The sequence below is a fragment of the Mytilus trossulus genome, chromosome 6, assembly GCF_036588685.1.
Source record: "Mytilus trossulus isolate FHL-02 chromosome 6, PNRI_Mtr1.1.1.hap1, whole genome shotgun sequence".
Classification (NCBI taxonomy): Eukaryota; Metazoa; Mollusca; class Bivalvia; order Mytilida; family Mytilidae; genus Mytilus; species Mytilus trossulus.
Window position 1 is genome coordinate 17,549,819 of NC_086378.1, and position 13,800 is coordinate 17,563,618.

Here is a 13,800-nt window from a genome sequence, read left to right on the forward strand (position 1 = left end):
AATTAAAACATTTGTATTTCCAATAAAAATAGATTAAAAGCTCTGACCCAGGCAAAAGAGACATAAATTTTTGTTCAAAGTGTTGATTTCGTAAATAAAAATGATAATGTGTCCGACCGATGCCATTGCAAAGCACATTCAGCTTACCTTTTATTTTAGTAAAGCCAAAACGTTCATAGACAGACGCAAATACCCGAACTTACAATTGTCCCTTGTTTCGTGGGCGTGTAATCAAACGGAAATGCCAAAAGAGACAAAATCGAACGTTTAAAAATAAAAATAATGACTAAAACAACAGCTGATTTCACGAAGGCGGGATATGAAAGAAAACCAGAAACGGAACTTACACATTTATATGTAAAAATTATGTTAATATCATAATGATGAAATGAAATTGTTTAACTTGCAAACCATAGAATGTATAATAGTAATATATATATAAATGTGTGTCACCGATAGCTGACAGCATTGTGTTTTACTTGTAGGTGTATTTGCGTAGTATAAAATGACCATGGATAAGTGGTGTTCTTTAAGCTCACAATGACATTACCATCATTATACCTCTTGGTTGCTGTATGTTTCTTTCCTCATCAATGTAAAGGGAGAAGTTTTTATTCAAGAAGAACTTTTCGAATAGGAGAATTAAACCAGAATGGTTTTCCGATACCTACACCAACGTCTGGAAATATTCAAAAGGGGCAGAGCTTTTCTAACTGGAATGGACAAATTTCAAACAAAAATCTTAGAAATGTACCAACCGGAACAGTAGTTTTAACTTCAAGAACGACAAATATGGGAGGTCCTGGAAAATCAACTACAATAACCAGAACTATAACACCAGGCAAAACGTCCGTGGTAAGGAAAATTCAAAATATACCACATAGTAGGTTTACTTCACAAAGACGGATAACACACACCGGAAGTAATAATAATAATAATATACCAGGCTCTAAAACATTTCAAAAGAAATGGTGGTCTCAAACAGTCAATTCGTCAAAAAAAGGTTCGAATTCTCAGTCTTCAATACAAAAGTCTAATAATCCGGTGTGGTCCAAAACTATACAAATACCATCATCAAATAGTCAAAATGTGGATATGTCTTCCATTTTTAATCAAATGTTTTCAGGAAATGTTGGGAACAATAGTTCCGGTGATTTTCCATTCCCAAAGGATTTCTTATCAAATCTACCACCAGGAGCACATGTCAAAATTAGCTCCAGTTCCAGCTCAAGAGTTATTCCCCAGGGTCGAGTCCAGTCTATTCGTCCAGGTGTTGGTAAACAGTTTACAAAAGTTGTATCAACCAATGGAAACCGAGGAATCAAATACGATGAAGTCAACAATCAACCAACAAAACAACGTGTTCTTCCTCAACCAAGTGCATCAATTAAGAGAGGGGTTAAATGTGACAAGAAGCTCTGTGAGCACGAGAAATATAATTTACTAGAAAATCACAACAAGGCACGGAGGTCTGTTCGTCCATCAGCATCTAATATGAAGAAATTGGTGAGCAATGTAACACTGAATATTTTTATAAATGAATAATACAACTTAGTGATTTGAAAAATTTGAAGTATCTAAATTTCGCAAAAAAATTACGAAAGCTTCCCTTAGATTAGGTGTATTTTGAATATACCGTTCTTTAAGATTGTGAGAGAGTAAGAAGTATGTAAACAACATAAGTTTGTTATTGCAACATCAATTTAAAGCCGATATTTACCCTTTCCTTAAAAGACTTTAAAAATTATTCTTAAGTTAGAAATAATTATATAATTGATACTAAACAATCATTTCCCTCAAGTTTACCTGGCAGCTTTTGCCTCAAAACGACCTCATTTGCTATATATTTTTGTGGTTCTGTAGATCATTTTTTTTTAGTATTGTTACAGTAGTGTTGCAGGCATAAAGAGTTGAGATTGCCACAAACATTGTTAAACCCACCACAATCTTGTTGTGCATGTCAGAGCTTATTAGTCCTTGGTTGTTGTAGTTGGCATCCGCTTGGTATATTTGTTTTACGAAACTTTATATGACAATTGTTGTAGATTTGGGACGTAGATTTAGAAAGGAGAGCACAAAAATATGCGAAGAAGTGTATCTGGACGCACGATAAGAAGAGGTCTAAAAATGCACCGTACAAATACGTTGGACAGAACATGCATGCAAGAAGAGGTATAGTTTTTTCTTCATTTTATAAGAAATGTCATGGTGTAAATTTCTGTGATTTTATTTCATAATTTTTAATACTTTTTTATGTTGTTACAAACTTTCACAAATCCATATGTCGTAATCTTCTTAAAGTACAATTAGTAAAATAGAACTTAATGTCATTTTGAGATAACGGATTAAGCTTAACAAGTTCTCGTGAATAGACCAAATTTGTCAAATTTGTATTAATTAGTGTCATTCTATATTAGAGTAACTCAACATTTGTTATAAAAAGAAACATTCAGAAATTATGGTCAGTGAGGATTACCGAACGTTAGAATACGGAACTCGTATTGCTACTTTTAAGGACTTTCAAGCGGACTGTGCCGTTGTTATTGTTATTTGGACTTCCATATGTAACTTTGATTTATGTAACTTTATTGAGATAATTTGATTCAACAATAGAACATTGAAAGTACAACCTGTGTATTTCTTATTTATTTAAATCTACCGCTAGTTCCCCCGTGTTGTAAAATTACAATACGTCAGAAAGATTAAATAGTTTCTGACCAATGCAAGGTTCCTTTTTAAACTCGTACCACCTTGTTTATAACGTGAGTATTAGAAACTGTTAGTGTTTTGTTTAGATGTTTACTTGTTTGCATGACAAGATAATTGTGCACGCTTGTTTTGATATTTAACCATATGTAATTGAGATTTCTAGCTCCATCAAACAAAGTGCAGTTTTATTGGATATTTGTTATTATCGTGTCGTTAGCGGCTATCAAAAGGCGAAATGTTAAACAAACTACAACTTTATATTGAATTGAGATTATATAGACATGTCAGTGAAACGATTTCTATTATGTTTCAACAATGGTCGAAATAATATGATTATACAGTAAATTGAGTTAAAATTTAATTGACATTGTCGCGTAACAGCAGAACAGTTCTAGAGTGTATTTTGAAAACACCTAAGTTTACCTCCATTCTTCAGGGTGAGTGGGCAGGGCCTTTTTTGGACGTCGGGATAGGTTGTTTTTAAGCTCGGGATTTCCGGGTTGAGCCTTTCGGGATCCGATATTTCTTTTTATGAATTTCGGGATGTCAGGATTTTTTTTTAAAATTCGGGATCTCCGGATTTTATGTTTTACGCCCTGGATTTCGGGACCAGGATCCCTCCGATACCCCCCTCTTCAGACGTATAAAGATTGTTTTAGTATAAAGCTATTATATCAAAGCAATATGCATTTACTAAGGTGGCACCCTACAGATATAGCAATTTTTTTCCCCCCATTGAATTTTTTTTAAAATTTGCATACATATACTATGCAATGGTCTCTATAAAAATTTGAGTTAAAAATAGTATGCCACCAGACTCGTTTCCATGGTAACGGTCGCCAAAGTTGGTATATCACGTGTATGCATAAATACATACCAGATGTAGAAACTCTGGATTTTTTTTAAGCCTTTGAAAGTATTTTGAAAGGTTTGTTTTACACTTATTACATAATTATTATTTAAAATGAAAATAAAACACAAATAATGTCAGTTTTATTCATTTTAATTGATTTCGGCTCCAATTTCATCAACACTGCACCACAAAAAAAACACAGATTTTGTTAAAAACTTCAATTTTTCTTAAATTTCCAAAAAAATGGTCCAATGAATATTTTTTTAAATTTGACATAAGATGGTCATTACAATGAGCTTTGAAAAGAAATTAAAAAAAATATGGGTCACCAGACTATTTTTTGCCCCAAAAACGTTTTTGTGACCCCTAACGAAACAGTGATCAACAGCAGTTTTTTGTATATCATTCATCATCGGTGACCAAACTTCACCAAAGTGTGACATATGTTGTCATATCCTTAGTTAAACTAACACAGAATAATACAGTTTCCAAAGGCAATGAAATGAGAACATTTATTTTGTTTCTATGAACAACGGTTACCATGGCAACAGGACATGAAGTTGGAAAATTCAAGTTTTTGCATTGTTCTGATGTGCAAGAGTTACAACCCAACAGACAATAGAAGATCAAATCCCATGATTTTAGAGCAACAACACATGGCTCCTATGTAAATGTAAACAAATACTATGATACATTATAATGCAGCTTGTTTTAGCATTACTGTGGTATTAATGAGCAAAATAAATTAGTCAGAATAGCAAAAATCACCAAATATTTTATTATTTTTTAAATTATCGATTCATAGATAACAGTCATGCAAGTAACTGGATAAAAAGACTTTGTCACCTTTTTCTCAATAAATGATTTAAGTTGATGAAGCATAATGACAATACATTATATATTTAAGTTGTCATTCATAGTAACATAACCAAAAAATTCTGAAATTATAACTTTTTCAAAGGTTTTTCAACTTCCTTTATTTTGAATGCCTCAATAATCAAGCAAACATATAACTGTTATATTTACAAATATGTAAATAGTTTACTCCTCTGTTTCAGTCAAGTATTGATTGATAGTCATAGCATTATTAGAGTTCACTTTGTTCTCAGTCAAAATTGTCAATCCGTCCATATTGAATAGTACATGTTGCTCCCAGTCAGATATATCATATTACTATTAGTGGCAATTCTTTTCTTTTGAAATCTTTGTTTTCTGGTTATCTGTTTCCCTCTCTAATTTCTTATTTATACTTTCCCAAACTCTCTGGGTAAACTTTCCTAGGGAATATTCTGATGCTGCATTTACCTGAAAGTTTAATTTATTTATTTGTAATGAAAAGGTGTAATATATACAAATAAACTACTAAATCTATATATTATTTCAGTGAGTGCAAAATTAATCCAATCATGCATTACAACATCAATTTAAAAAGATTATATTATACCTGACTAACAAAGGTACTCCTTAAGGGGGCTCCTGGGTATAAATGATTTATAATATGATATATGGCCAGGTTTTTGAAGTGATTGCAATAATTAGGTCAGCTGATGGGTATGCATTTTATATTGCTTCTGCATATGATGGACATCCTTTTGAGTGGTTTTTGTTATGTGTACAATGACACTTTGAACACTTGACAATATATATGCTATAGGCAGCATTATAGTTTCCAATGCAAATTCAAGGTCTACATGTATATTTAATAGGTGTTACCTTTACTGTCTACCTTAAATCAATACAGTTGAACTGTTCTTTTTGGTATAAATTTACATATACAGCATGTGACCAAGTTTGTGATAAACATAAGTAATCTACATCACATAGTTATCTTCATTTTCATAATTTTGGCACATAAGAACCATTGGCAGTCTTGATAATATACTTTGTATTTGAATTATAAAATACAGTACAAATCAATAGTGTAAAATGTGAATCACTGTGACCTTCTTTTGCCTGGAAGCTGAGTTACTAACTGAGACTCTGAGAGTGTATATATAAGTTTGCATGATCTGACACCTTTTAGTTGCTGAGATATACCTTTGTTGTATATGAAATTGGATGTTTAATGTTACCAAAGTCAATGAAGTGGAAAATGTAGGTCAGTGACATATGTGTACAAGTTTACATGATCCTTCATTCTATAGTTGAGTCTACTAAATATATTGTCCAAAAAGAAATGTTATAAATGCCTGCAAAACACCATTATTAGATTAAAAAGTATCAAATGAAACCTCAAGTTTTTTCTCAAAGGTAACTACATGTAATCATCCTAAAATGTATGTATTTACCATTGACAGCCATCCTTCATTTTTCTGCATAACTGCTGTTAAAAACCTGCTGTTAAATGATTACCATGGGACCTACAATTGATAACAAATATAAAAAAACTTAAATAAGTAAATTTATATTATATAGATTTATAATAAGTGAGAGATTTTAATTACTTGTTATCAATGTTGGTTGTTCAATATCAAAATAATGAAAATAATGATAAAAAAAGCCATTTCTTTTAATGAAAAAACTATAAATCCACTCAAATTGAAACTTAGAAAAATCAAAGCGCGAAAGCGCTGTAAAGGCAGTTAATTACAGGTTGTGTGTATTTCTAGTCCTGTTACATCATTATCTTCCATAGAACAGAGGTGGTTTGTAGAATTTAAGATTTAGAGTTCTTTTGTACCTAGTTCACCTATATCTAGTCTACTGTTTACAGTATATTTTCTGTGCCTCCCATGAAATGCATTTTTAGCCATGGCCTTGTCAGTTTGCTTTAAATTTATGAGTTTGACTGTCCCTTTGGTGTCTTTCGTCCCTCTTCTTTAGACATATAAGAACTTTTCCTTTTCAATATAAATAGACTATTTTTAATTATTGATTGAATGAATGAATGAATATTTTATTTGCGAAAGCATAAATAATATGCTATGGCAATACATAAACAAGTATATACACATATTTTATGACTCCCATAAAAAATAGTTCACAAAGATTGACTAGTCTCTGTACTGTGTGTATAGCAAGGACATCAAGTAACATAATGGTAAATGTACATAGTAACATGTCAACTTTTTTGATGACCATACCTGTCAACTGTCAGTATTTGCAGAGTATTTCTCCCATCGAGCTCAAGGCTCCCAAATGGAAATTTTGTGAGAGCAATTTTGTCGACTATTTTAAGGAAAACAATTAATTCAACAATGGCTATGTGCTTGTTAATGCACGAAGAAGCCAAAAACCACATTGGAATATATTTGAAGGGAATCCATGACAAATCGCCCCACTTTTTCACTAACTCGCCTCACTTTAAAAACAAGAGTGCACACACTGAAATGTCTCGCCTTCTTTACTAATCATTGATATTCTGTTGATAGTCCTAATAAAAAAGCGTTATTACAACTGTCACATAATCTTAACATAAACCAAGAAAACTAAACATTGACCTTTGAACCATGAAAATGAGGTCAAGGTCAGATAAACCATGCCAGGTAGGCATGTACAGCTTACAATTCTTCCATACAACAAATAATATTGACTAATTGCTTATAGTTTAAGAAAAACAGACCAAAACACAAAAGCTTAACACTGAGCAATGAACCGTAAAAAATGAGATCAAGGTCAAACAAAACCTGTGCGACTGACATGTAAATCATGAAATATTTCCATACACCAAATATATTTGACCTATTGCATAAAGTATTAGAAAAAAAGGCCAAAACTCAAGAACTTAACTTAAACCACTGAACCATGAAAATGAGGTCACTAGCATTTCAACCACTTACCATATTTGCAATTAAAACAATAGAAGAAAATTATTTAACGCAAAAACAAAACTTGCTTGTAAATATGAAATTCTCTTTTATACGGTATGAGTTTTTCTCATTGTTTGAGATTGTACAGTAGTACCTGTAACTGCTTATACCTATTTCTTATTCACTTTTGCTTGATAAACTCACTAAATATCAAATACATTGTACCACATCTCCTTATTTTTATAAGCATTCCAATAACATGAACAATTGTAATTCAATTCTATATATTACCAATGTTATTTCAACTGATCGGGCGGAGCTTACGTTTTAATTAGCATGTGGACAGTCTATTTGAAGATGTGTGTGATAAGGATGATTGCCGTTATAATTAATACTGATTTCTAATCACTAATCAGTGTCATCAAAGGAATTTACAAAAGAATGACTAGACACTTTATTGATGAGTTTACCCTAAAACACCTATCTATAGATGGACTGGTTTATTATGAGCGAACAGGTTAGACTCCGCCCAGTCAAGTGAAATAAATTGAGTAATACCAAAGCAAAATGAACTGCACCACTTTCATTCACTAGTATGCATCTTTTGGCAAAATACAAGTTCTTAAATGACACAATATATATTTATTGATAAAAGAATAAAATTTAGTATACAACTCTTTAACAAGTATAAAAAAAAAGCACAGCTGCGTCATAATTTGTGAAATCTGTGCTGAAAACATAGACATTGGTTTTTGAGTAATTCCATATGTGAAGCTCAACATTAGCTTGTCAGTTGGTGGTGGACAGTTAAATATATAGTTCCTTTCTGTAGGCTAGGATGAATGACTTTTCAGGAAAACCAATTTCACAAATCAAAACTTTCCTCTAGATTTCTCCTACAATATTCATCCAGTTTAGTTCTTTTGTTTTAATTGGACACCGTCCTGATTTTTAATTTTGCTAACCATTCAGTCTCTTGCTTGCAAATGGTGCATGAAAATAGGATTGGTATGACAGTAGACAAGTCTCTTTAAAGTGGGTTTGTGCCCTGAAAAAAAAGTTTTATAACCAGGGGTGTGGAAATGCTATGCCCGACTCGTACATTTGAACAACCGGACAGGTAATTATTTTTGTCTTGGTTGCCCGTGGACAAGTAAAAAATACACAAGACAAAGTTCAAATCCAACAAAAACATAAAATTAATTTCAAAACGTATAGAGATGTTTAATTTATGTAAGAGAAACAAATGTTCAGCAAGTAAAAACATCAATGTTCATGACGATAAATATTACATGATACCGGAAATAGATCGATTACCAAAATAAATAAAATAAGTATGCGAACCCGAGTCGCGTAACATTGCATTGGCTTTGTCCATTGACCCGGGATCGTCGATTAGGTTATATCTTTACTATTAATAAAGTTTAAGCCTAAATTCTTTAAATTTACCTGTATCACTTTCATAGTTTCAACCAGTACCAAACATTTGCCATTCTGCAACAAAAATAGCTTCAACCTAATGAAAAAAAGTAGTAACAAAATTTACAAATATATATAAATGAAAGTGCATGCAGTGTTCAAATACTTTAGCTGAAACATATTACATTTAAAATTAACTGGAAACTCAGACGGTTAACAATGAAATTTGTAATAATAATATGTATAAAGGCTTTCAAAACCAAATAGGTTTCATTAAATTTGTTGAAATTATACATTAATATAGATTTCATTTAATAAATACAAATGTAACTAATTTTAGTTCAATATTTTTTGTTGAAACAAATTCTGACATGTTTTATACATAAAAGTCTTTAAGTATATATATAACAATGCTTTACCACAAAATTGATTTAAAAAATTTACCCTAAACTTGAAATTATTTCCAAGATCTTTTAAATCATTTTTATGACTGCTTAAGTGCAAATATGAATATAATTAGGGTCCTCATTATACTTTATATCATCCACTTAGGAAAATTATAAAAAAAACACTTTGAAATTATATGACTAAAGATTTAATTACCTTCCAATTATTCATTAAATTAACCATGTTTAAAACTGTTTCTTCGTTTAGTTTATTTACAGCATTCTTTTGCAACTGCAAATATTTTCTTTCCAGTTTCATTCTCCTTTTTCTTTTTAAGTATGGCTGATGAATTCACATAAAGTACATTCAATCCATTAAGGAAATTGTTGAAATGTGTGGCACAAATTCCTGCATGTATCATTCCTGAAAAATATGATATGAAATGTCATTCTGCACATCATGGCACATGTATTGGTTAATTAGATAAACTATAAACTATTTAGACTTAGTTCATAATTTTATTACAATTGATTTTTTCAATTTATATTTATATAATATGATTGTGAATTCATGTTTATCTATTTTCTTATAGATCACAGACTCATATTTATTTCTAATAATGTGGAATGAGGGTGGGTGCTCCCCCCCCCCCCCTCCTTCTTGATTTTCTTTTTTGCCTTCATGCATTATTCTGCATTCTACACATTATTCTAGGTGTTTTAAATAAATAAATATGTAAGGTATCAGACCACTTGGTCTCTGATCACATGCAAAAGAAGACTTATTAAATATGAAAATTCTGATGATAAAATAAAGAAAACTAATATTTTAAGTTTGTAAAACATTATTTTTGTGAATGAATCATTGTGACTGCATTTGTTTACTTTTTCAATTTTAATTTTATTTATGGTTATATAATTGCTACCAAATAAGTATTTACAAAAGAATCCTCCCCTTTTGGATGCAAAACTAAAAAGTCCCTTATGTATAGATGTCTTTGTGTTCATTGCAAAAATGATAAATAACTTCCAGGGGCAAAATTCCAGAAAAATTACTAAGTCCAGCTTCAGAAAAAATTTGAGCAGCACTTCCCCTCAAAATAAAGCTTTTTGCCCTCAAACCACATAAACCCCAGACCATAATAGAGGGGAATTGAAGAAAGAAAAAGAGAGGTGTGGGGCAGGTTCATTTATTCAAGACATGAAACCATACACCTTCTCCACCCAGTAAAATTAAAATGTTTAAAGAGAAAATTGAACTCTTACCATGTACAGCTTTTGAATTGATAACAATTCACCAGTTCCATTAGTTTCCTCGTTTCAACACTGTTACACATGTATGATAAGCAGGTTACATTTACTGCAGCTACAACGATATGGTATGGACAAAATGCTCCACGGCCTCCGCCTCGGCTCCTGGCCCAAGCCTTGACGGTCGTATTTCCGTTCACAGACAGTATCCGCAGGGGACAGTTTTATATCTTAACGAACTTATTCTGCACTAGGTGATCAACTAGAGCTATCCTTCGACCTTCTTTCCAGGTTTCGTCAAACGGAGAGTCACTGTCTGTGATCGGACGCCGAATTTCTCAAACTTCCAAAAACTTATATCATATGATCTTATAAGTTGAGAATCATTTAAGACTGTGTGAACTTTCAAGTTGAAGCTATTCATATTCTTTATTTTAAAAGAACGCATGCATTTATCCTTTCTGATAAACCTTCCTTTCTTCTGAGCGATGGGCTGTAACTTGGAAGTTGTTTACACACGTTGTCAACAGACGACATTGGAACTGTTACCGTGACCTAGATATATAGGCGATATATCCTAATTTTTTTTAACGGGAACCAGTTTTACATCAGTAAAACGTTGTTATCTCCCTTAGTGTCGGGAGCTACCTTAAATAATGCATGTTTTAAAAACAATTAAAATACGCCTTAAACGTTTCATAAATCTACTAAATGATAAACGATTTCACTAGGAACATGAAAATAATTATGTAAACGAGTTCAAATCTTTTATAGGAGCAAGGGACATTTTAGCGGCTACCAGGAGTTGGGAAAATGAACAGGATCACTACAACATTTACACCAATAATTGCGTACCAGGGGAAATGTGTGGTCATTATACACAGGTATATTTGCACTGAAAAGTATAAATAATCAACGATTTACATACATGGAGGGCTATCTGAGAAAAAAATAAGTACGAATAATGTTTAAAACACAGTCAAGAATATGTAAACTCTAATATACATATGTATAATAAGTTTTTTTTTGTGCGGTTAACCTTCTTACATGCAACAACAACAGTCTAATTGTTTTCATAAGAGTTCGTTACAGTTAATTTCTATACTAGAAAAAAACAAAGGATATGCGCTATCCATTCATAACACAAAATCAGTATATGCATAGAAAAAAAATCCAAAAGGCAAAGGAAAAGCGCTTTTATTGCCGTTTTTCATCTCGAAGCGAGGTCTTCAACAGGAGCAAAAAACTCTAAACTCACTGCCAGTTTAGGACAGTCCTTATATAAAAAAGAATATGTGGTATGATTGCCAATGCGAAAACTCCACTAGAGACCAAATGACACAGAAATTAACAACTATAGGTCACAATCCGGCCTTCAACAATGAGCAAAGCGCATACCGCTTGGTCAGCTAATAAAAGGCCCCGAAATGTCAAAAAACAAAGGTATGCTTTCCTGAAAAATCCACACTCGTTTAATCCATGCGTCGTTCGGTCACGTGTTGTCTTATTTTTGATATTCAAATACGGCGATTATTTATACTATAAATATATATGTCTATAACTTAACAGTTTTCCTTTCGAGCATGTACATGTATGCATGAATTTACATTATTGTGTCCTAATATTTACAATCTGTCTTCTTGATTGCTATACATAACATTTGTTTTTGATTTTCATGTACATCCGGTGTTTGTTAGTTTCCGACCGCTATTGGAATTCAATAGTTGTGTACAGCATATTTTTAAAATATAATTGTCAATCTAAAAGCAACAGGTTTTGATGCTGGCCTTTTTTTTTTTTTACCTTTTTCAACTGCAGATAGTCGGTATTTAGGAGTGCTAATAACAATTAACATGCTTGAATTATCGCTTTTAGATGGTGTGGGCTGATACGGAAACAGTTGGATGTGCAATGTGGAAGTGTCCATATATACATAATCTTGGTTGGAGGGACGCTTACATTGTAGTTTGTGACTACGGACCAGGGTAATACAAAGTTTTTTAAAGTATTTTTTGAAAACAGATCTTTTAAAAGTAGAATACAAAATTTTAATAGACTACTTTATTCAATCATTACACCAACTGATACCATCTTTTCCTAGATATCTAAGATATACAATGTAGAACAAAGAATGAACGTAAATTATGCATGTATCTATATAGATTAGACCGTTGGTTTTCCCGTTTGAATGGTTTTACATTAGTTAACTTTAGGGGCCTTTGTAGCTTGCTGTTCGGTGTGAGCCTAGAGGCTCCGTGTTAAAGACCGTACCTTGAAATGTTATGGTTTACTTTTATAAATTATGACTTGGATTGAGAGTTGTTTCATTGGCACTCATACCACTTCTTCCTATATATATCTAGCTATAAAACCATTAAAAACATAAAAACATGCTGATTCAAGTTAATACGATATATTCACAGATATAAGACAATTAAATAATTTTCTGGATATCATTTTCATTGTATTTGTAATAAACCCTAGTGGTACACATCCTTTATAGTAGTTGATCAACAATTCCATATATAGAAGATACTATTTCAAGGCTTATAATATTATGTACAAACCTAAACTAAAAAAGGCAAAAAAGCATGATCTGGTATAAATTCATGTGAAGATTTTAATGTTACCAATTTATTCAATTTAAAAAAAAGAATAAACAACTTGTGAAATATAAACGAAAAATAGTGAACTCTTTATACCAAACATGCCAGTCTAATATAGTTCTTCATCTTTATAACGAAAGAGAAAGTTTTGATTGAAAACTATTGCTGCATATCGAAAGCATGTTCTGCAATTTCCTGTGTTACCAACTGAGATAAGTAAAACCCGACGAGAGAGATAGAATCTATGTAACCTCTCAGGTACGAGAAAATGCAGTAAGAATACATTAAAAAAATTGAATATCGTTCGTCAAATTGCGCTTTATAACCACAAGTTCTTCTAAACAACCTACATGTTGATAAATCGCTTTGTTCTTACAAATTCAATAACTGACGGCATTATAAGTCTAGTTTCAGAACATATTTCTTTAACTGTATTGAGATTACAAACAAATATGCATTTGCAATGGTTTTTTTTATAGCGGTAACATTGGTGGAGAGAAGCCATATAGAATTGGACAAAAGTGTGTTGAATGTAATACAAGTAATCCGTCTTGTGACAATGGACTGTGTGTTTGACAATTTGATTAATAATAGGAATTAAACATTTGTGCGTGGTGGGACATAGTGGCTGTAATCAGACAAACGTTTGAGTCACCGTTTTGTAAACGCTTTTGTGTTTTGTGTTTTGTTGTATTGATTTTGAAAATTGTATGAGCGTTTTATCCTCTACAATTAGTCGATCTAATTTATAACAGTATTTAAAACGTGGTTGTATTTCATTAATGCAAATCTCATTTTCAACATACTGACTTATATGCTTTTGTGAA

At 31.9% G+C, this 13,800-nt stretch overlaps 1 protein-coding gene and 1 long non-coding RNA gene across 2 annotated transcripts; one reads left to right on the plus strand and one right to left on the minus strand.

Moving 5' to 3' along the window:
- The first annotated feature begins 471 nt into the window (after positions 1-471).
- On the plus strand, positions 472-13,767 carry LOC134720879 (SCP domain-containing protein 1-like). The gene is made up of 5 exons (XM_063583428.1): positions 472-1,506; positions 2,046-2,172; positions 11,142-11,251; positions 12,243-12,352; positions 13,453-13,767. Exons 1-5 carry the CDS (start codon positions 541-543, stop codon positions 13,547-13,549), a joined length of 1,410 nt encoding a protein of 469 aa, XP_063439498.1. The 5' UTR covers positions 472-540; the 3' UTR covers positions 13,550-13,767.
- LOC134723235 (uncharacterized) lies at positions 4,499-10,482 on the minus strand. The gene is made up of 5 exons (XR_010108023.1): positions 10,383-10,482; positions 9,334-9,540; positions 8,761-8,827; positions 5,851-5,922; positions 4,499-4,867 (listed from the first exon to the last, which is right to left on the minus strand). It is a non-coding gene; the product is annotated as an uncharacterized LOC134723235 (long non-coding RNA).
- Positions 13,768-13,800: the final 33 nt, after the last annotated feature.

Excerpts from the sequence above, each read along its gene's own strand:
- LOC134720879 (XM_063583428.1), top strand. The coding sequence starts at position 541 with ATGACATTACCATCATTATACCTCTTGGTTGCTGTATGTTTCTTTCCT. Across the intron at positions 1,507-2,045 it reads CATCTAATATGAAGAAATTG|ATTTGGGACGTAGATTTAGA; the intron begins GTGAGCAATGTA and ends CAATTGTTGTAG. Across the intron at positions 2,173-11,141 it reads GAACATGCATGCAAGAAGAG|GAGCAAGGGACATTTTAGCG; the intron begins GTATAGTTTTTT and ends AATCTTTTATAG.